At 46.6% G+C, this 20,452-nt stretch overlaps 1 protein-coding gene and 1 pseudogene across 11 annotated transcripts in view; one reads left to right on the plus strand and one right to left on the minus strand.

Annotated features, from left to right (window-relative positions):
• Positions 1–20,452, plus strand: part of SEC31B (SEC31 homolog B, COPII coat complex component) — a 33,267-nt gene that overhangs the window by 9,209 nt on the left and 3,606 nt on the right. For 6 of the 10 annotated variants that reach the window (XM_017531247.2, XM_017531242.1, XM_017531244.2 and 3 more), the window contains exons 4-20: positions 758–953; positions 1,166–1,261; positions 2,220–2,363; positions 2,677–2,819; positions 3,811–3,910; positions 4,030–4,191; positions 4,722–4,856; positions 7,873–8,103; positions 10,389–10,463; positions 10,727–10,825; positions 11,174–11,273; positions 11,754–11,932; positions 12,170–12,296; positions 12,684–12,829; positions 13,534–13,707; positions 14,407–14,568; positions 20,162–20,339. In XM_017531247.2, the coding sequence (XP_017386736.1) occupies positions 758–953; positions 1,166–1,261; positions 2,220–2,363; positions 2,677–2,819; positions 3,811–3,910; positions 4,030–4,191; positions 4,722–4,856; positions 7,873–8,103; positions 10,389–10,463; positions 10,727–10,825; positions 11,174–11,273; positions 11,754–11,932; positions 12,170–12,296; positions 12,684–12,829; positions 13,534–13,707; positions 14,407–14,568; positions 20,162–20,339 (2,447 nt within the window). Of the gene's footprint in view, positions 1–757; positions 954–1,165; positions 1,262–1,801; positions 1,814–2,217; positions 2,364–2,676; positions 2,820–3,810; positions 3,911–4,029; positions 4,192–4,721; positions 4,857–7,872; positions 8,104–10,388; positions 10,464–10,726; positions 10,826–11,173; positions 11,274–11,753; positions 11,933–12,169; positions 12,297–12,683; positions 12,830–13,533; positions 13,708–14,406; positions 14,569–20,161; positions 20,340–20,452 lie in introns of all 10 variants that reach the window. The other 4 variants (XM_017531245.2, XM_017531246.2, XM_017531249.2 and 1 more) reach the window with 3 other exon arrangements.
• On the minus strand, positions 16,290–17,777 carry LOC108306365 (annotated as a pseudogene). The gene has a single exon (XR_001826115.1). The product of XR_001826115.1 is annotated as a beta-enolase-like (transcript).

Below are 20,452 nucleotides of genomic sequence, written 5' to 3' on the forward strand. Positions count from 1 at the left end.
GTCTTTTCTCATTTCCAGTTTGAGAGTGAAGAGGCGACAGCAATTGTTGGTCTAGGGATCCTGATTCTAATAGTTACAGAAGAGCTTGGATCTTTCTCTTAATAGGAGACAGTATTTTATGATGTTAAGAGCTCAGGCCCTGGAATAAGATGGGCCTGACTTTGAACCTTGACCCTGCTACTTCCTAGCATTTATCATAAAATGGGAATAAAATTACTAGCTCTGTGTACAGAAATTTTATAACTTCTTTGCGCCTCAGTTTCCTCAATTGAAAATGGAAATAATAGTAATACTTCACGAGGTTGTTAAATATTCAATCAGCTAATAAGTCTAAAGCACTTAAAACAGTGCTGATACATAGCAAGTATTCAGTCAGTGTAAGTGGTTGTAAGTGGTTGCTATTATTACCTGACTATTTGAGTTGTGAAGATTACGTGAAGTAATCTATTTGAAGTATATATCACCGGGCCTATATAACCCCAATGCTAACTTAAAAATTTACACATATATACACCTCCACACAACTCAGAGGCAGTGGCGTCCTGGCTTGTAGTGTAACATAGATGGAATATTTTTTTCAGAAAAAGGGCAGGACTGAGCAGAGGATACCTCCCTTCTGTCTGGGAAATGAAGGAGACAGGCAGGTCCCAGCTAGGGGTGGGGATGCCTGCATAATGGCAGAAGCTGAAAAGATGTCATCCTCTGCTTACTGACATGAACCTAAGTTTGTACTGATGCCAGTTCCTCCTCTTTGTAGGTTTCACAAGTTGATCTGGGGGAGCTTTGGCAGTGGGCTTCTGGAAGGCTCCGGGGTTATTGCTGGCGGCGGGGACAATGGCATGCTTATGCTATACAATGTGACCCACATCCTGTCTTCGGGGAAGGAGCCTGTGATTGCCCAGAAACAGAAGCACACGGGGGCTGTCAGAGCCCTCGACTTTAACCCTTTCCAGGTACTACATTTCAGTTGATCAACATGGCCAAGCCAGGGAACAACAGATCTGAGTGGAAGCATTCACCTGTGGCCTCCGGTCTGTAACTCTGACCCCTTTCCAGGCTGTTTCAGGGGAGGCTTTTGATACCTCCAAATGTGGGCCTCTTTCCTCCTTTCTTGCTCTATTTCTTCCTAGGGTGGTGTGTCTCCAAACACCTTTTATTCATACAGGGCAACCTTCTGGCTTCCGGAGCCAGCAATTCTGAAATCTTCATTTGGGATTTGAATCACTTGAGTGTACCAGTGACCCTGGGATCCAAGTCACAGGTGAGCAGCACCCCCAGCACCCAACCCTGGCTGCTGCTTAGAGTGTGCAGCTGATTTTCCTAAATAAACTCAAGCTCTGCAGCCAGTTGGAGCTCTAGAGATTTCAGGCTTTACCACTGGAGGGCAGTAAAGCTCCACAGACTAACATGCTACCAGCCAGCTAAGAGCTAGGGTGGTGGGTGGGTGGAGGGTGTGTATGGGGTGGTTGGTTTGTGCTCATTACTTGTTCTAGGAGTTTCTGGGAGGCAGATGAAAGGTGGGGAGAGCAAAAGACACCACAAGAAGGGATGGGAGTGCTGTTTCTCATAGTAGAGCTTTCGCAGGGTTGGGTAGGGCACCGGGCCCAGCAAAGAGGGAGCTAGGGTAGGACCCCAGACAGACCTTTGTCCTTTTTGCGGGGAGGGTCAGCTTTGTTCTCTCTGCATGTAGCTGTCCCATGCAGTTGGGGGTGTGGTCTTCTGTCTTGGAGAGCCTATCTATCAATCTGTAACTGGGCCCATCTTTTTGCTTCCTGGCCTTTTCTCTGTCTTGTGCTTCCAGTATCACGAGGTAAGCTAAGTATGAATTTGATAGCATCTTGTTGTTTCTCTCTCGGCCTCACCCTGTCTGCGGGTCTTGGGTATCTATGTTTTCCTCCCTCCCTCATCTTCTTCCATCTCCCTCTCTTTTTGTCCTAGACAAGAGGGCTGTTTTAAAAGTCTTGACACTATCCTCTTAGGAGAACCCTGGGAAGGAATAAAACCTAGATGTGCCTGCCATGCCCTCTACTTCTACACCTGATACCCTAAAGGATCCTCCCTGGAAAATTCAAATCCCAGCTTCCCAACACTTTCTTAGTTTGGGTAGCCCTGTGTCTATTCTTGGACTTGCTGTGGGTGGCTGGGAGCAGTGGAACAGCAGATGTCACTTTGTCCAGGAGGTGACAAGTTGTCATCTTCCTGTCCCCATCCTGCCTTAGCAGCCCCCAGAGGACATCAAGGCATTGTCTTGGAACCGCCAAGCCCAACACATTCTGTCTTCTGCTCACCCCAGCGGCAAGGTGGTTGTGTGGGATCTCAGGAAGAATGAGCCTATCATCAAAGTCAGTGATCATAGCAACAAGGTGAGTAGTGGAGGCTCTGGCTTCTCTCTCCTGCCTAGCAGTTAGAGCTGCTCTCCCACGCCAGAGTTCTGCTTTCAGCTGTTGGACATGTGAAGTCAGCCACTTAGCACATTTCCTATTGAGAGTGAAAACTTAGGGAAGCTAAACAGAGCTGATCTGGAAGCTTCTAAGCTTCTACCATTTCTTATTCATGACCATCACTCTCTGATGGCTGTGGTGTTCCCAGTCACATAGAAGAGACACAAAATTTTCCCATTTCAGCTGGGCAAAAGAGTCAGGTTACAGCACCCATTGGGATCTGCTTTGTTCACAGATGCACTGCTCAGGCCTGGCCTGGCATCCTGACATAGCCACCCAGTTAGTGCTGTGCTCAGAGGATGATCGTCTCCCTGTGATTCAGCTGTGGGACTTGCGCTTTGCCTCCTTGCCTCTGAAGGTGCTGGAGGGCCACAGCAGGTAGCATCTCAGATGTCATCCATATCCTTGGCGGGGATGGTGGGCATAACTGGCCTGGGTAGGAGGCAATGCATCCCTCACTTTAGCTACTAAATATCCTCCCTGGCTTTAAAGCCATTCCAGTCAACATACAGTTACCCAATACTAGCTCCAGCCGTAAGCAAGAGGAGGCCCTTAAACCCTGAGGTTATGGAGAGGAGGCCGAGATTCCATCTAAATTCCAGAGATGGGAATGGAATTGGGTCATGAGAAACACCGGAACAGTGTTTAGTCCCCAGGCTCTGATATGAGGATAATGTTCATTTCTTTAGGTGATGAGCTTTCCTCCTCCAGGACTTCTTCGTAAAAACAATTTGACTCCTATCTATCCTGTGAACAGCCCACCACAATCTGTTCTTTCTAACCAAAGGGCCGTGCTGCCTTTATATCTCCTTGGGGTTTTTTATTTTTTTAGACCAGTTCTTACTCTGTCATTGAGACTGTAGTGCAGTGGTGTGATCAAGGCTCACTGTGGCCTCGATCTCCTGGCCTCAAGTGATCCTCCCATCTCAGCCTCCCAAAGTGTTGGGATTACAGGCATGTGCCACTGTGCCTGGCCTCCTTGGAGACTTTTTATGGTTAGGTCTTTACTGCCTCCTGGGCTAAAAGTAGCCATAGGGATCAGTGTTTGTGTGATTCATACTGATTCATAATCTTTACTGTCTAATCAGTGCAAAGAAGTAGGTAGTCCTGTGGTGATCTGAGAGAGGCAGAGTGGTGCAGTGCATAGTGAACAGGCTCTGGGGTTTGATTTGGGTTCTGACTCTGCAGCTGTTGGAAAGTTACTTAATTTTTCAAAACCTCATTTTCTTCATTTGTAAGATAATATCAGACCATGGGTTTTATAGGGCATGATCTCATATGCCCTATAAAATGTATCAAAGACATATAAGGCACCCTACTGATATTAGGCATTCAACAAATGCTAGTTCCTCTTTTCTTCCCTTTTTAGGGGAATCTTGTCAGTGTCGTGGAGCCAGGCTGATGCTGAACTGCTGCTCAGCAGTGCGAAGGACAGCCAGATCTTGTGCTGGAACCTGGGGAGCAGTGAGGTAGGCTGGCCCTTCTGTGGGCATGCTGGGATGGGAGAGAGAAGGTAGAAAAATCTCAGCTGCAGCTTTGTGTTTTGGGTTTCATGGACTGTCCGTAATGGTGTGTTCCCTCATATTAGGTAGTATATAAGCTACCCACACAGAGCAGCTGGTGCTTTGATGTGCAGTGGTGCCCTCGGGACCCTTCAGTGTTCTCTGCTGCCTCCTTCGACGGTTGGATCAGTTTGTACTCCGTGATGGGTAGGAGCTGGGAAGTCCAGCACATGAGACAGGCTGACAAGGTTTGAAGGGCTTGGTAGAGAATGCTGGAGGGAAGGGGCTGTCTCTATTTGTGGGAGAGAGACATACAGCCTGAGAAGTGGGGACTATTGGAGATTAGGAGACCAGGACTGTGGGTTTGGGAGGGCTGCACCTTTGCTCTAGTGCCCGTCTTCCTGAAAGGCTGTCAGTTTCTGCCACAATATGAAGAAGGCCTTCACCTTGACTCTTGTTGTTGGATGGGCGCTGTAGTATTTTGGGGACAGTGGGACCCCTTTGCTGGGACAGTTATTTCAGGAGTATGACTCTTATCTTTCTCTCTTCTGTAGATCCATTTTGTGCCACACTCCATTGTAGACTTTGAATATAGTAGTTTTTCCAAGAGCCAACTTGCTCCCACCCTCACTACCACTCACTTTCCCATCCCCCGGAATGTGGGAATCTGACCTTTCTAGGTCAAATTGGGGTCTCAAGCATTCCTCCCAAAATGGAGTTTGTAGGTTCCTGACTCCCTGCCACTTTAGGATGGTGATGCAGGTGTCTTTTCCCCTAGATCTCCTCTTCCTTCAGCAAAGGCCAGCCTCTCCCACCACTGCAGGTGCCAGAGCAAGTGGCACAAGCATCACTGATACCTCCCCTGAAAAAACCCCCCAAGTGGATTAGAAGACCAACAGGTGTTTCATTTGCTGTAAGTGTAGCGGATGTATAGGTGTGGTTGTGTGTGTGTTTGTGTTTGTGAAGCCTCCCATGTGCCCAGCATGGAGCTAAGTTCTGTAGGAGATGTATTCCCACTGCCTCTGTCTCAGAATGGACCCCACTTTACCTTTCAAGGAGAGAGTTACTATAGCTTCCCTCTCTTCACTTCACCCGTTCTGTATCTTCTGCAGTCCTGTCTAAAAGGAGTTGACTGCCTTAGAACTCTCATTTATGGACATATAGCCTGAGATTCCATCTGAGTTTTCTCTAACCCTTATGTGTCTGGACTGGTAGTAAGGAACTACAAAGAAGGAAAGAAAAAACAGATTTTATTCTGTCATTCCTCTGTTCAAAACCTTTGGTCCTTCCATTGCTTTATAGACAAGGCTAAATGTACACAGAGCTCCACTTACCTTTCTAGTGTTCATTTCCATCTCATTCTCAGATGTTACCTATGCTCCAATAACTCCTTTCTGTTTCATTAATAACCCGTTAACTCTCCTGTCTCTGCTTGTACCCTAACCTTCAGCTTCTCTCCTGGGCCCATTGAATCCTACTGCAGCCTTTCAGGGTCCCTCTCTCTCTCTCTCTCTCTCTCTCTCTCTCTTTTTGGAGATGGAGTCTTGCTCTATTGCCCTGGCTGAAGTTCAGAGGTACAATCTCGGCTCACTGCAATGTCTGCCTCCTGGGTTCAGGCTATTATTCTCTTGCCTCAGCCTTCCAAGTAGCTGGGACTACAGGCACATGCTGCCACGCCCGGCTAATTTTTTGTATTTTAGTAGAGACAGGATTTCACCGTGTTGCCCAGGCTGGTCTCAAACTCCTGAGCTCAGGCAATTCACCTGCCTTGGCCTCCCAAAGTGCTAGGGCTACAGGTATGAGCCACTGTGCCTGGCCACAAGGCCCCTGTCTTAAATACTATCTCCTGCTTGGTGCCTATCTTTAACCCAAGTCAAAATTAACCTCTCTGTATAATCCTGCAGATTTATACTTTGGTAATGATACATTCTAACTATGCTAAAGTTATTTATATACATGTATGCAGACTGTACTAAGTAATAGACTCCTTAAGCATGGGGACTATGTCTTGCTGATTTTTATGTCTCCAAAGTGGTGCTTCACAAACTATTAATGTGCATACACATCACTTGGGGATCCTGTTAAAATTCAGAATCTGGCCAGGCGCGGTGGCTCATGCCTGTAATCCTAGCACTTTGGGAGGCCGAGGTGGGTGGATCACCTGAGGTCAGGAGTTCAAGACCAGCCCGGCCATCATGGTGAAACCCAATCCTAAAGAAAAAAAAATAAAAATAAAATTCAGAATCTGGTTCATTGAGTCGGGGGTAAGGCCCAAAATTCTGATTTTTCGGCAGTCTCCCAGTTGATGCCCTTGGAGCTGGTCTGAGGACTAGCACTCTGAATAGCAAGGTCCCAAAGCACTTGGTGCAGGGCTGTAAATACTAGGTTTGAATTGAAAACAGATGTATAAAAGTAGAAGTTCTTGTTTTCAAAGCCAGCAGTTTTATTGGGGAGGCAAGACTAACACATTCAATAGTCTGTGAGCTTAGAAAGAAAAAGAGGTAGGGAAGTGAAGAATTCTGAGGTCAAGAGGCCTGAATTCTTATCATAGCTTTGTTGTTTATTAGCTGGGTAACCTTGAACAAATCATTTAACCTCTCAGAACGTAATCGTTCTTATCTGTAAAACAAGGATAGTGATGCCTGCCCAGCTTAAGTTAGAAAATTAACATGGACCATATAAGAATATATGTACCCACTTTGTAAAACTATCAAGTACTATGCAAATCAAAAGTTAAATTGGTTTGTTTAGCACTAATCTGTGGTGTAGATTTTGTGCTGTAGTAGTCAAGATAAATGAGACTTCTGAGGTAGGTATTGGGAAAAGAAATGGTGAATAGTTAGGGACTAAAGCAATAGTTATCAACACCAAATAATCTGTACAACAAACCCCCATGACACAAGTTTACCATGTAACAAACATGCACATTTACTGCATTAGATTGAATTTTTTTTTAACCTAAAGTAAAAGTTAAAAAAAAAAAAAGTTGTCAACTTTGGATACATATTGGAATAACCTGAAGAACTCTGGCCACCGCCCCCCTCCGCCCCACCCGTCCCCCGAGTTTCTGATTGTATTGTCTGGGGTGTGGCCTGGCAAGCCTGGATTGTTGTCCACGTGGTTTTAATATGCAGCCAGAGTTGAGAACTGCTGGAGTAAAAAGGGCTTGTCTAAGGTCCTATTTTGTGCCAGATGCTTTATATAAGGCATCTAATTTGGTGAGAAGGATGCTCCAGGTGGGGGTGTTGTGGATAAAGGCACAGGAACGCACCAGGCATTTTAGGGATGCAGAGTGATTGTAATAAGCAAGCAGGGAAAGAGAGGCTGGGAAAGATAGGTTTGGCCCTGATTTTGCAGAGGTTTGTGCACGGCAGGCAGGGGAGCTTAAGCTTTTTCCTGTGGCCTTGTGAAACCACACAAACTCCTGAATAGCAGCAGGGTGGTACAAGCAATATCAGAGAAGCCTAAGGCTTGGAGGAGGGAAAAGAACGGAAGGCCGGCACACTATTCTAGTAATCTGGGTGAACTAACACTGGGAATGGGTTAGAGTGGACCTGCATGAAAGACAGTGAGCAAGAAGAGGTAGGACGTTGTCATTGCTTGGCTGTAGGGGATGCGAAGACTTTGCTAATGCTGAGGTATTTAGCCCAGGTGGCTGGGAGAATGGTGGTACCGGGACAGGTGAGCAGAAGGTGAGTACTGTGTGGTGAAGTTTGAAGCCGATGGTGCGAGGAGTGCAGAAGTGGTTTTGGTAGGGAGACACATTTGATACTAGAGTCCTGATCCTATTCTACCCCTTCAGGAACTCTCTTCTTTTATTGATTTCCTAGCCTAGGGTCAACCATTAGATGCTTTCTCAGTGAATCTGACTTAGTGTTAGTTTTTGGCTTGAAGGTGTAACCTTTACCCTTCTTGCTTCTCCTCACCAGTTTGGAGGGAAGCTGGTTACTTTTGGCCTCCCCAGCACCCCTGCGCATCTCGTGTCACAGCCTTGCCCCCGCCTAGTCGTCATCCATCAAGTCACCACAGAATCTGAATTCCTGATTCGATCAACTGAGCTGCAGGAGGCCCTGGGATCGGGAAATCTACTGACTTACTGTGAGAACAAGAGCCAGCAAGCTTTACTGCAAAGCGAAAAGATGCTGTGGCAGTTCCTGAAGGTAGGAAGCCTGAAGGCTAGCTGTTCAGAAATGTTTCCCCAAAGCCTGGAACTACAACCTGTGTCACCTGCAGGAGAGGTGCAAGCACACTGGGCCCCAGATTACAGAGGCCTTAACTCCCATTAGTATTTTCCCCACACCGTACCTACCATCTGGACGAAAAACCTTCACCCTTTACCAGAAGCTCAAAGGCCATTTGGGAAGTGGCTAGGGAAGATGGGGAATACACGAGATGTGGTCCTTTGTTGCTACTATTGCTGATGTCCTAGATACTTTGCCAGGGCCAAGGCAAAGGCCTTCATGGTATCATGCCAAAGGGCAGGTAAGGTAATGGCGAGGAAGAAAAAAGGAAGGAAAGAGAAGAAGAAGAGAAAGGAAGAAGATTAATCAGAAGGACATATTGTCATAAGAAGGCTTTGAGTTTGTTTCAAGTAACCCAAGGCACGTCCTTGGAGTGGTCCCTAGGGTTCAGGTGCCTCTGTACATTGGAGACATGGATTCAGTTCCAGTTCTCATTTAATTTCAAGATTACTATGACACCAGGAGAAGCACTAGACCTGTCAAAGGAAATGAGCAAGTGAGAGATCTGAAGGAAGAAAGGGAAGTAGCTGACTAGTCAGTCAGTGGGATCATTGTGCAAATTTTTGGAATGGCACAGAAGAATGCAGAAAGGATTGGGCCTGTACCAGGGCATCTGAGAGGGACTTGAAATTTGAGCTTTAGGCACAGTAGAGCTTTATGAAGGTGGACATCAGGAAGTTAGGAAAGAGAAAAAGGATTTGAGAAAGACCTTGACTATACAGTGAAGCTAGAGAATGATGTCAGAAGAAAAGAGTAAAAAGTGATACTTTTGTCATAAGCAGGATACAAGTTCCAAGAATGGTGAGATGGGAAAGAGGGAGTGGTCAGGAGTTCACCCTTTACTCTGCTGAACAAAGGGGACAGTGGTACCTATAGGACAGAGGGCATTCTGTTTTGGTTTTGGCTTTGGTTTTTTGAGATGGAGTTTTGCTCTTGTTGCCCAGGCTGGAGTGCAATGGCATGATCTTAGTTTACCGCAACCCCTGTCTCCTGAGTTCAAGCGATTCTCCTGCCTCAGCCTCCCGAGTAGCTGGGAATATAGGAACCTGTCACCATGCCCTGCTAATTTTTATATTTTTAGTAGCGACAGGGTTTTACCATGTTGACCAGGCTAGTTTCAAACTCCCCAACTCTGGTGATCCGCCTACCCTAGCCTCCCAGAGCGGTAGGATTACAGGTGTGAGCCACCATGCCTTGCCGGCATTCTGGTATAAAAGCTACCCCAGAGATGTCCATCACGGGTTCCTGGTTGGGTGTGGTGAACATTTCCAAGGGAAGAGCATGAAAGGAGAAGGGTGCCCAGAGAGACTATGAGAAAGGTATGTTTAGAAATCATGGTTCGGTGCGGAATAAATTAAGGACCTGGGACAGCAAACCAAGATTACAGGGGCTTCAGAAAGGCTTGCTCCTTGGTATTTGGGACATTGAGTGGGAAGCTGACTTTGTTTACGATATCCATGCAACTTCTACCAGATGTCTTCTCAAAGAAACATTTAGGCCCGTAAGACTACTGTAGGCTACACTTGGCATCAGTCTCCTTGGAAGGATATGGGATGGGGACCGCAGCAGGGTAGCATCAGGCAGGCATCTTCTGTGGGATTCCTTTCAGCAGTCATGCAACAATTCAGAGTTCTGTTCTTCAGCCCCCCAGAGACAGCTCAGGTATAAGAAGATGAGAATTAGGCAGGTGTATAAGTTGCCCTGACTTAGAAGTTTCTTGCCCACGAAAGCCAATATATCTTCTACCAATTCTAAAAGCATAGCTTCCAGAATCCCTGCAAGGAATCTGTCCAGTTACAAGAGCCACTGCAATCAGGGAAACATGTAGCATGTTGTCCACATTAATTATTTCTAGGTTACATAGTTCCAGTCCAGATGCAATTTACCAATCACAAGCATGTTGCCTAGGAACAGCTGGCATTTTACTCTTACCAGACTAGCAGGGTAACAGAGCTAGGAAGTCAATGGAAGGTCAAATTCTCACACACAAGGGGCAGGGGGCTATGTTTACATTGCCCATAGCCCACCAGTAAGTCAGATCTGGAGAGGAAAAGGGAGAGATGGCATTGGACTGCTGAGGGTACTTCTAGTAGTGCAAAGAACTATAACTGAGAGCATACTGGCACAGATGCCCAGCTTGGTGTAGGAAGAGGGTCATTTATGTTCATTTAATGGAATCTTTTCTGTGTTGTGTGGTTTCTTAGGTGACCTTAGAGCAAGACTCCAGAATGAAATTCCTAAAGCTTTTAGGATACAGTAAAGATGAGCTTCAGAAGAAGGTAAGCTGCTTTTCACATCAGAAATGTGTACTTGCTGAAGAGAAGAAGAGAATGTTGCCAGAGGAAACCACCTCAGAATACCTCTTCCTGGCCTTATTTTTGCATATGTGAGCATTTTGCATCCTAGAGTTTGTTTGTTTCTCAGAAAAATAGACCAGGGGTCTCAGAGAGTCCAGTTGGTAGGGTATGGAGGTGGGAAAAGAGGATAATGCTTATTTGATCTTACACTGGAAAGAGTGGTTTTCATAGGTCTCTCCCTGCAGGTTGCCACATGGTTGAAGAGTGATGTGGGGCTAGGTGAGAGTCCTCAGCCCAAGGGAAATGACCTCAGCAGTGACAGACAACAGGGCTTCTGCAGCCAGGTGTGGTAGCAGCCCAGTCAGCCTGACCTGGAGTAACACATGAAACCTGCCTTTAGGATGCCTTTTTCTTCCTGGCCTTTTTATTTGCTCTCTGTATGTGCTTAGCTTCTGTAGAAGTCTTCAATCTCCCGAGTCTCTTAGAACTAGAGACACACAGTCCCTAAACTTTTGGACTGAGGGTGAAGAACTGTGTCTTAGCCATGAACTGTGGCCCTTCCCAAAAGTTACCTGGCTATTTTTTTAGTTTTACCCATTAACAGCCAAACAGTAGACCTCTCAGAGCTACTGAGCCAGTTCTCTGTCTTCTGGGTCCATCCTAAGTAGTCACCTCTGTCCTTCCTTATACAGGCCTCCAAACACACCACAGAGGAAGCCTCTGCTTCCTCAGCCTTCTTTGATGAGCTGGTCCCTCAGAACATGACTCCTTGGGAGATCCCCATCTCAAAAGGTACCCTGACCCTGAGGGAGAGAGAGTCTCTGCTTAGGAGCAGGGGGGCCCAGAGGTTTTGGACTTGAGACATTCCCTTCTTGTCCCTGCCTCATGCTTTCCTCCCACCATCTCAAATGCTGAGTGGGTCACTTACCAGTTAGAGCTCTCTCTGGTTATAGATTTTCATGGATAGGTCCTTCCTATGGAAGGCCTTCTATCAGGAGATTTTATTCTATCCTTGCTGAAAGGACTGTAACCCTGCCCACGGTGATCAAGCACACCTTACACTGTGCCAGTTCCCTCCCTTGTCTTGGGCCCTGTCTTTAGACCTGGGCACCAAAATACATTTTGTTGCCAAGGAATGAAGCTTGAGGGTGTAGTTTGGAGCAAAGCAGGCTGAGTGATACAGAGATACAGATGGTGTGCTGTGGGCCCTGCCAGGGGCAGGAAGTTAGGGTTTGAGAGCAACTCATGAAGAGGGGTTGCTTCTGCCTGCAGATGTTGATGGACTCCTAAGCCAGGCCCTTCTGCTTGGGGAGCTGGGCCCGGCTGTGGAGCTGTGTCTGAAGGAAGAACGCTTTGCTGATGCCATTATCCTGGCCCAGGCCGGGGGTACAGACCTGCTGAAACAAACACAGGCGCACTACTTGGCCAAGAAGAAAACCAAAATCTCCTCGGTAACTGCCCATCATGCAGGAGAAAAAGGGAGGGGATTACTGGGACATCGTGAGGTGCATACTCACACTTTGGGACCTGTGTTTGAGTATCTGCCTGGCTCTCTCTCTCTCTACTCTAACTGCCCCCACCCCACCACTGGCCCCTACTCAGTGGTCTAACGGGAGGCCTGTGCAGGACTCCTGCTGTCTATGCTGGATGGATGGCTGATGGCCTCTTTCCCTCTCTGCCCATTACAGCTTCTAGCCTGTGTTGTGCAGAAGAATTGGAAGGATGTGGTGTGTACCTGTAGCCTGAAGAACTGGAGAGAGGCACTGGCCTTGCTACTGACGTACTCAGGCCCAGAGAAATTCCCTGAGCTCTGTGGTAGGTGTGGCCGCAGGCTTCAGGGTAAAATGGTGTGACTCCAGCATGGAGTAAGGGATGCATGCAGGGCGGAGGTGGAGGAGCCCGAGCTCTGGGAAGCCAGGCCATGTTCTCAGGGCTAGAGTCTGGCCCAGCCAGGAGGCAGGGACCACAGTGCATGCCCCTACTTTCAGAGGGGATCCTTTGTTGTCCTGTTTTACTTTGTCTTGTCACATCATGATGTGAGCACTTTCCCCTTCTCTGTACAGCAACACTCTGTTTCAGTGTTGTCTTAAAGCCACTGTAGCTACTTGTCCCAAGCTCATGGTCCTCTCCCTGTTTCCAAACAGGAGATGGAGGGGCGCACAAGGCAGCTGTGCCATTAATGAAATTTCCCTCTCTCTGCAGACATGCTGGGAACTCGCATGGAACAGGAGGGCGGCAGGGCCCTAACCTCCGAAGCCCGACTCTGTTATGTATGCTCAGGGAGTGTGGAGCGGCTGGTGGAGTGCTGGGCAAAAGGCCAGCAGGCCTTGTCCCCCATGGCTCTGCAGGTACCCCTTCTCTTCAGGGTACTGGCCACTCCATATCAGGCCCTTAGGAGGCTAGCGGTGGAGGATGTGCAGAGCTAGCAGAGTCGAATCTTCTGGGACAGGCTGGAGCCAGGGTGTTAGGGAGGAGCAAAGGGTCCTCAGTGTCTGGGATTGTCTCTTCTTCCCTCAGAGGAGACCAAGCAGCAGCTGCTTCATTGTTAGTCCCCATAATCTTTTTCCTATCTCAGGTTTGGTTTTACAAATGTATTCACTATTTGAGCAAGTGTGGTTTGGCCCTTCTATTAGCTACTGTGAAAAATTCTGTGGATCTAAACTACCAGGTGTCCTGTGAGTCACCACAGAAAGTGAGGGTCACAGACTCATGTAGAGACAAAAGTCGCACATGAAACAATTAGGGTAACAGACTCTGTGGTTGATGATGTATACACAGAAAGGGTCAAAAAGCAAAAGGAAGAGGCAGAGATGTACAAAAATGTAAGACCCAGATGGGTCCAGTTAAATCCAATCCTAACGGCTTGGGAGGTGAGGCCAAGTGTCCCTTCTCTGTCATGGTTCTTACATGTCATCATCTGCTGCGTTCACCTAGGTATGGCCAGGTACCCTCATCTCCACCAATAGTAGGAGATCCCTGAGTGAGCTGCCTGGGCTTAGAGAGCAGGATATGCCTCGATGAGAGCTTACCACCCTCATCCTTGTCCTTATAGGACCTGATGGAGAAGGTGATGGTTCTTAACAGGAGCTTGGAGCTACTGCAGGGTCCTCTTGGGGTGAGCCCAGGCCCTGCCACAACCTACAGGGTCACTCAGTATGCCAACCTCCTGGCAGCCCAGGGCAGCCTGGCCACAGCCATGAGCTTTCTCCCCAGTGACTGTGCTCAGGTAAGTGGGGCCATGTGGAGAGAGCAAACCGTTTCATTCGGTCATCTAATATTGATTGAGCACTTCCATGTTCTAGGCACTATGCTAATGCCGAAGCTCCTAGGATAGATAAGATCAAATCCCTTAAGCTCCTTACAATCTACTGGGGGAAGATGAGATGTCAGTGACTTATGGTGCCATAACAGAAGCTTATACTGAGCACTGTGGGAGTCCAGGGAAGGGACTGATTTTTGCCTGGAGAAGTCAAGGAAGGTTTCCCAATGGTTAAAACAGCTGAGCTGGACCTTCAAAGAGCAGTAGCTTACCAGCAGATGCAGGACATTCTAAGCAGAAAGAATCGCAAGGAGGGAGGCATGCAGGTGTTTGGCGGGAATTCAGCAACTTTAAGTCATTTCTAAGGGGGCCAGAGTGTACAGCAGGGTGTCCAAGGGTGAGAATACAATGGTGAGTTCTTAGTTTCTGTTTCTGGCTAGTCCAGTAAAGCCCCTTCCTCATCCCTCTTTTCCACTTATCACTAGAGACAGAAACCAAAAACCATGACTTCAGGCTGCTAAAAGCCTAAAACCAAACAGAACAACAGAACAAAATAAGACGGGTTGGACAAGCTTGGCATAGAGGGTCAGCTGAAATTTGACTGCTACCTGGGGCCTTGATTATTCTAATTAACTTGACACAGCTCTTCCTCATTAAAACTTACAGCCACCAGTTCAGCAGCTAAGAGATCGGCTTTTTCATGCCCAAGGTTCTGCTGTTTTGGGCAAACAATCTCCCCCTTTCCCTTTCCCCCGGCTTGTTGTGGGAGCTACCCGCCACTCTAAAGAGATATCATCTTACAGTTTGGGATCCCAGCCTTCTCACCAGGTAAGACCTTATTTGTTAATTCATTAGTTCATTCATTCAGTAATACTTATGTGTCAAGCGTGGTTCTGGGCACTTGGAATATATTAATGAACGAAACTGATGAAAATTCCCAACTTCCATAGAACATAGATTTGGTTCTTTTTATAATAAATGTTTATTGAACAACTACTAGGCTCTTAGGACATAAAGGTGCAAAAATCGTGATACTTGCCCTCAAGTAGCTCATAGTCTAGTGGAAAGATAGATATGTAAAAAATAGCTACAGTAAAATTCTTAAGTACCATAATTGGGGTATGGCAAGGGGCTATACGATCATACAGAAGAAAGCAGTTTACTCTGTATGGTGAGCTTGGTGGGGCAGTTCAGGGAGTGCTTCAGAATCCGTCTGATGTTTGATCAGCGTCTCAAAAATTAAAAGTTATTTAGGCCAAGGAATGGGTAGGTGAACCCTGTTTCAGGCACAGAGAATAGCAGGTACAAAGACTGAAGCAAGAGTAAGCTGAGGCCTTTTGAGGATTACTGATGTTTAATTGGGGCTGCAGCACAGGTGTTTGTGGCCGTGAAGTGAAGTTAGATGAAGCTGGAACAACGGGGTAGGAGTTCAGTCACTAAGAACGTAGCATTCTGTGCGAAAGATCTTGACAGGGAGGAGCTGTTGAACGGTTTTATGAAGGGGAGTGATATAATTAGCTGTATGTTAGGAAGGGCCAGGCTGGAGGGAGTAAGGAGGCCATAGCAAGGGATGATGAAGACATGAAATAACCTAAAGCTGGCCAGTGAAGTTGGATTTGAGATACTTAGTACTTAGTAGATAGAACTGACAGAATTGCTGATAGTTTGGAGAGGTGTATGTGTGGCTGGGAAGCTGAGGGATAGGAAGGAGGTTCTGGCCAAAGTGCCCAGGTGGATTGGGTACTGTTAACATACAAGGCCAGAAGCTTATTAGAGAAGCTGGGGAACAGAATTAGGGAGATTTGGATACAGTTATCAGGCAGAAGCTCTGATGGCTCATCTTGTCCCACCTTCAATTAGCAATCCCTAGCCTAATTCCTTTTTTTCCTTGCTTTTCTCCCTCCCTTTCTTCCCTCGCTTGTCTCTCCTTTCACCCCTTACCCCTACCCTCTCCTCCTCTCCCTCTCCCTCTTTTCATTTAAAAATAACTATGGATTCACAGGAGGTGGCAAAGAAATGCACTGGTATGTCTCCTGCATCCCAACACCACCTCCCCACCACGTCAGCATCTCACACAACCACAGTAGAGTATCAAAACCAAGAAATTAACATGAATACAATCCATAGATTCAGATTTCAGATTCAGTTTCCACCAGTTTTACGTATTGTTATGTGTGTTTACGCAGTGTTGTCACATTGTGGTCTGTAACCACCAGATTCAAGACAGTCCATTTTACCATCACCACAAGACTCTCCTGTGTTACCGCTTTTATAGCTGCACTTGTCCCACATTCTCATCCTTGGCTTCACCAATATGTTCTCTGGCTCTATCATTGTTATTTAACGATTGTTACGTGAATAGAATCGTGCAATATGTAGCCTTTTGAGATTGGCTTTTCTCACTTAGCATAGCTTCTTTGAGATTCATTCAAGTTGTTGTGTGTACCAGTAGTTCATGCGTCTGTATTGCAGAGTAGTATTTCTTTTTTTTTTTTTTTTTTTTCTTGGTTTTGTCCTTGTTTTTTTTTTTTTTTTTTTTTTTTTTTTTCTTGGTTGGCACCAGTGTTTATTTCAGGAAGCAGGTCTGGAAGACCTGGGTCTGTCCAGTGGAGTCCTGGAGCCTCCAGCTTCTCACTTGGCCTTCGGGTTGCGGAACTTCCGTCCAGCAAATATAGCCTTGTCCCCAGGAGCCTCCTCGATCCTCATGAGTTGATTGTATTTGGCCAGACGCACCGAGCGACAGGGGGCGCCAGTCTTGATCTGTCCTGTGCAGAGCCCCACCACAAGGTCAGCAATGAATGTGTCCTCAGTCTCCCCAGAGCAGTGGCTTACCATCACTCCCCAGCCGTTAGACCGAGTGAGTTTGCACGCCTGGATCGATTGAGTCACCCAGCTGATCTGGTTGACCTTCAGCAGCAGACAGTTGCAGGCCTTCTTCTCAATGGCCTGGGCAATCCTCTTGGGCTTGGTGACTGTCAGGTCATCCCCCACAATCTGGATGTCTACTCCCGAGAGGAACGAGATCCAAGTGGCCCAGTCATCCTGGTCAAAGGGGTCCTCGATGGAGACCACAGGGTAGTTCTTGATGAAGCTCTTATACAGCTCTCCGAACTTCTCCCCAGTGATGCGCCGTGCGGGATCATCAGGTGACTTGAAGTCAAGATCGTATTTCCCATTGCGATAGAACTCAGATGCTGCCACATCCATGCCGATCACCACCTTGTCTGGATAACCAGCTGCCTGGATGGCCGTCTTCAGCAGCTCTAGGGCCTCATTGTTCTCCAGGATGTTGGGTGCAAAGCCACCTTCATCACCCACATTGGTGGCATCCTTCCCATACTTGGCCTTGATTACCCCCTTGAGGTGGTAGTAGACCTCAGCACCAATGTGCATGGCTTTTGAAGGAGCTGGCTCCCACAGGCAGAATCATGAACTCCTGCATGGCCAGCTTGTTTCCAGCATGGGAGGCCCCGTTGATCACGTTGAAAGCTGGCACTGGGAGTATGAGGTCAGGGTTCTCAGCGAGATCTGCGATGTGTCGGTACAGGGGGACCCCCCTTCTCAGCTGCTCCCGCCTTACGCACGGCCAAGGACATGCCCAGGATGGCATTGGCCCCAAACTTGGACTTATTCTCGGTCCCATCCAGCTCAATCATAAATTTGTCAGCTTTTTCTTGATCCACAACACTTAGTTTCTTTTCCAGCAAAGCAGAGCCTAGAGTCTTGTTGATGTGTTCCACAGCCTTCAGGACTCCTTTCCCCAGATAGCGGGCTTTGTTTCCATCTCTTAGTTCCAGAGCTTCATAGATACCCGTGGAAGCCCCACTGGGCACAGCTGCTTGGAATTGGCCCTTGGCTGTGTGCAGGTCCACCTCCACTGTGGGGTTGCCCCTGGAGTCCAGGATTTCCCGAGCAAAGATTTTCTGCATGGCCATGGCTGGGATGTCTTCACTGGAGAGCTGGATGGAGCTCTGAGTCTAGGTGGCAGCTGGGACAGTGTCAGCTCACCCCCTCTCAGGCTGCGAATTTATCCCTGAGCCACCCTGTCCCCAGCCAGCCCCGCCTCTCTCTCCATCCTCCCCGCTTCACACTGGGCTGGCAGCCAAGTGCCCACTACAGCCTAAAGCAGAAGCCTCTGGCTCTGGGCACCTGCCCCCTTACCAAAGGTCAACTACTATCTCCCACTTTCTCCAGAGTAGTACTTCATGGTGTGAATGTAGCATGGTTTTTATTTTTTTATCCATTCAAACTTTGAAGGGCATTTGGGTAGTTTCCAGTTTGGGGCTATTATGAATAAAGCTGCTGAGTATTCATATACAAGTTCCTAATTGACATCTTTACTAGCTTCAGTCTCTCAATCCATGAATGTGACATGTCTCGCCAATGCTCTCTCCATCAGTGTTTTATAATTTTTATCACACCAATCCTGTACATATTTTGTCCAATTCATACTTAAGAGTTTGATTGTTTTAATATCACCTATCAGCCCATGCCTATTAAGTATTTAATTTTCTCTTGAGCAGTTTAAAATCAAATCATATTATATTTGAATCTTGGTTTCCATGTGTTCATTGTAAGTATGTAGAAATGCAGTTGATTTTTATGTGTTGGTCTGGTTATATCCTGTGACTTTCCTGAATAGTTCTAGAAGTTTTTTGTGGATTCCATGGAGTTTTCTGTTAGACAGTCATGTTGTCTGCAAATCTGCAAACAGATAGTTTCCTTTCTTTTCAATCTATGTGCATTTAATTTCTTTCTCATGCCTTACTGTAGTGACGAGGACTTCCAGTCTATGTTAAATAAGAATAGTGAACATGAGCCGGTGCTGTGGCTCATGCCTGTAATCCCAACACTTTGGGAACCTAAGGTGGGTGGATTATGTGCGGTCAGGAGTTCAAGACCAGCCTGGCCAACATGGTGAGACCTCCATCTCTACTAAAAATACAAAATTAGCTGGGCGTGGTGGTGCATGCCTGTAATCCCAGCTGCTCAGGAGGCAAAGCTGGAGAGTTGCTTGAACCCGGTATGTGGAGGTTGCACTGAGCTGAGATTGCACCATTGCACTCTTGGGCCAACAAGAGTGAAACTCCGTCTCAGAAAAAAAGAATAGTGAACATGAATGTCCTTGCCTTGTTTCCAGTCTGAGAGGAAAAACATTCAGTATTTCAGCATTAAGTATGATGTTAGCTTTAGGTTTTTGTAGATGCTCTTTATGAGACCAAGGATGTTTCCCTCTATTCCTTGTGTCTTAGTCCATTTTGTGCCTCTATAACAGAATGCCACAGACTGAGTAATTTGTAAAGAACAGAAATGTATTTTTTTTTTTTTTTTTTTTAGACAGATTCACTCATGTTACCCAGGAGGAGTGCAATGGCACGATCTCGGCTCACCGCAACCTCCGCCTCCTGGGTTCAGGCAATTCTCCTGCCTCAGCCTCCTGAGTAGCTGGGATTACAGGCACGCGCCACCATGCCCAGCTAATTTTTTGTACTTTTAGTAGAGACGGGGTTTCACCGTGTTGACCAGGATGGTCTCGATCTCTTGACCTTGTGATCCACCCGCCTCGGCCTCCCAAAGTGCTGGGATTACAGGCTTGAGCCACCGTGCCCGGCCTTGTCAGATGTTTTTTCTACATCATTTCTGTGATCATACTATTTTCCTTCTTTAGCTTGATGATATAGGGGATTAAATTGATTGGTTTTTAGATATATTGGACCAGCTTTGCATGACCTGGAATAAATCCCACTTTCTTGTGGAATATTATTTTTTGTATACATTATTTGATTTGCTAAAATTTTGTTGAGGATTTTTTTTTTGTCTAAGTTCATAAGAAATATTGTTGTTAGTTTTATTTTCTGACATCTTTTTCTGGTATTGGCATCAGGGTAATACTGGTCTCATGAAATTAGTTAGGAAGTGCTCCTTCTGTTTTCTGGAAGAGATTATGTGAACTTTGTATTAATTCTTTGATTGTTCAGTGAAATTCTCCAGTGAAACCATCTTGGCCTGGAGATTTCTTCTTTGGGAGCTTTTAAATGACAAATTCAATTTCTTTAATTGTTGTAACACTACCCAGATCTTCTTTCATTGTGAGTGAGTTTTGGTAGTTTGTGGTTCTCAAGGAATTGGCCCATTGCTGATAAGTTGTCAAATATATGAATGTCAAGTTATTTGTCGTATTTCTTTTAACGTAGTAATCCTTTTAATGGCTTTGGGCCTGTTGTAATAGTCTCTGTTTCATCTCTGATGATGATTTATGTCTTCTCTCTTTTTATCAATTTTTATGTGTTTGTCAGTTTTACTGATTTTTTTTCTCAAAGAACTAGTTTTTGTTTCGCTAATTTTCCCCATTATTTTTCTGTTTTCTATTACTTACCTTTCTCTTTCCTTTCTAAGAGCTGATGCTTTTTTCTCTTCATAGGTTCCAGCTCCATCTCCAAGGCCAAGGCTTTTCACCCCTCAGTCGTCACCAGTGATGCCCTTGACACCATCCCATCCTAACCCTTATCAGGCCCCCAGGACGCAGTATATAAGTGACTACAGGGCACCTGGGTCCCAGGCCGTCCAGCCTTTGCCTCTGGGCCCTGGGGTAAGGCCTGGTGAGTGAGTCAGTGAAGTTCTATCTAGGCAGAGCACAGAGGTCTCAGGAAAGCAACTGGCATGGCCAGCATGGATTTGGGGGTCTGTATGTCTGTCTAGTGACAGGAGTTTG

This window comes from Cebus imitator, unplaced genomic scaffold (assembly GCF_001604975.1).
Source record: "Cebus imitator isolate Cc_AM_T3 unplaced genomic scaffold, Cebus_imitator-1.0 Scaffold71, whole genome shotgun sequence".
Taxonomy (NCBI): domain Eukaryota; kingdom Metazoa; phylum Chordata; class Mammalia; order Primates; family Cebidae; genus Cebus; species Cebus imitator.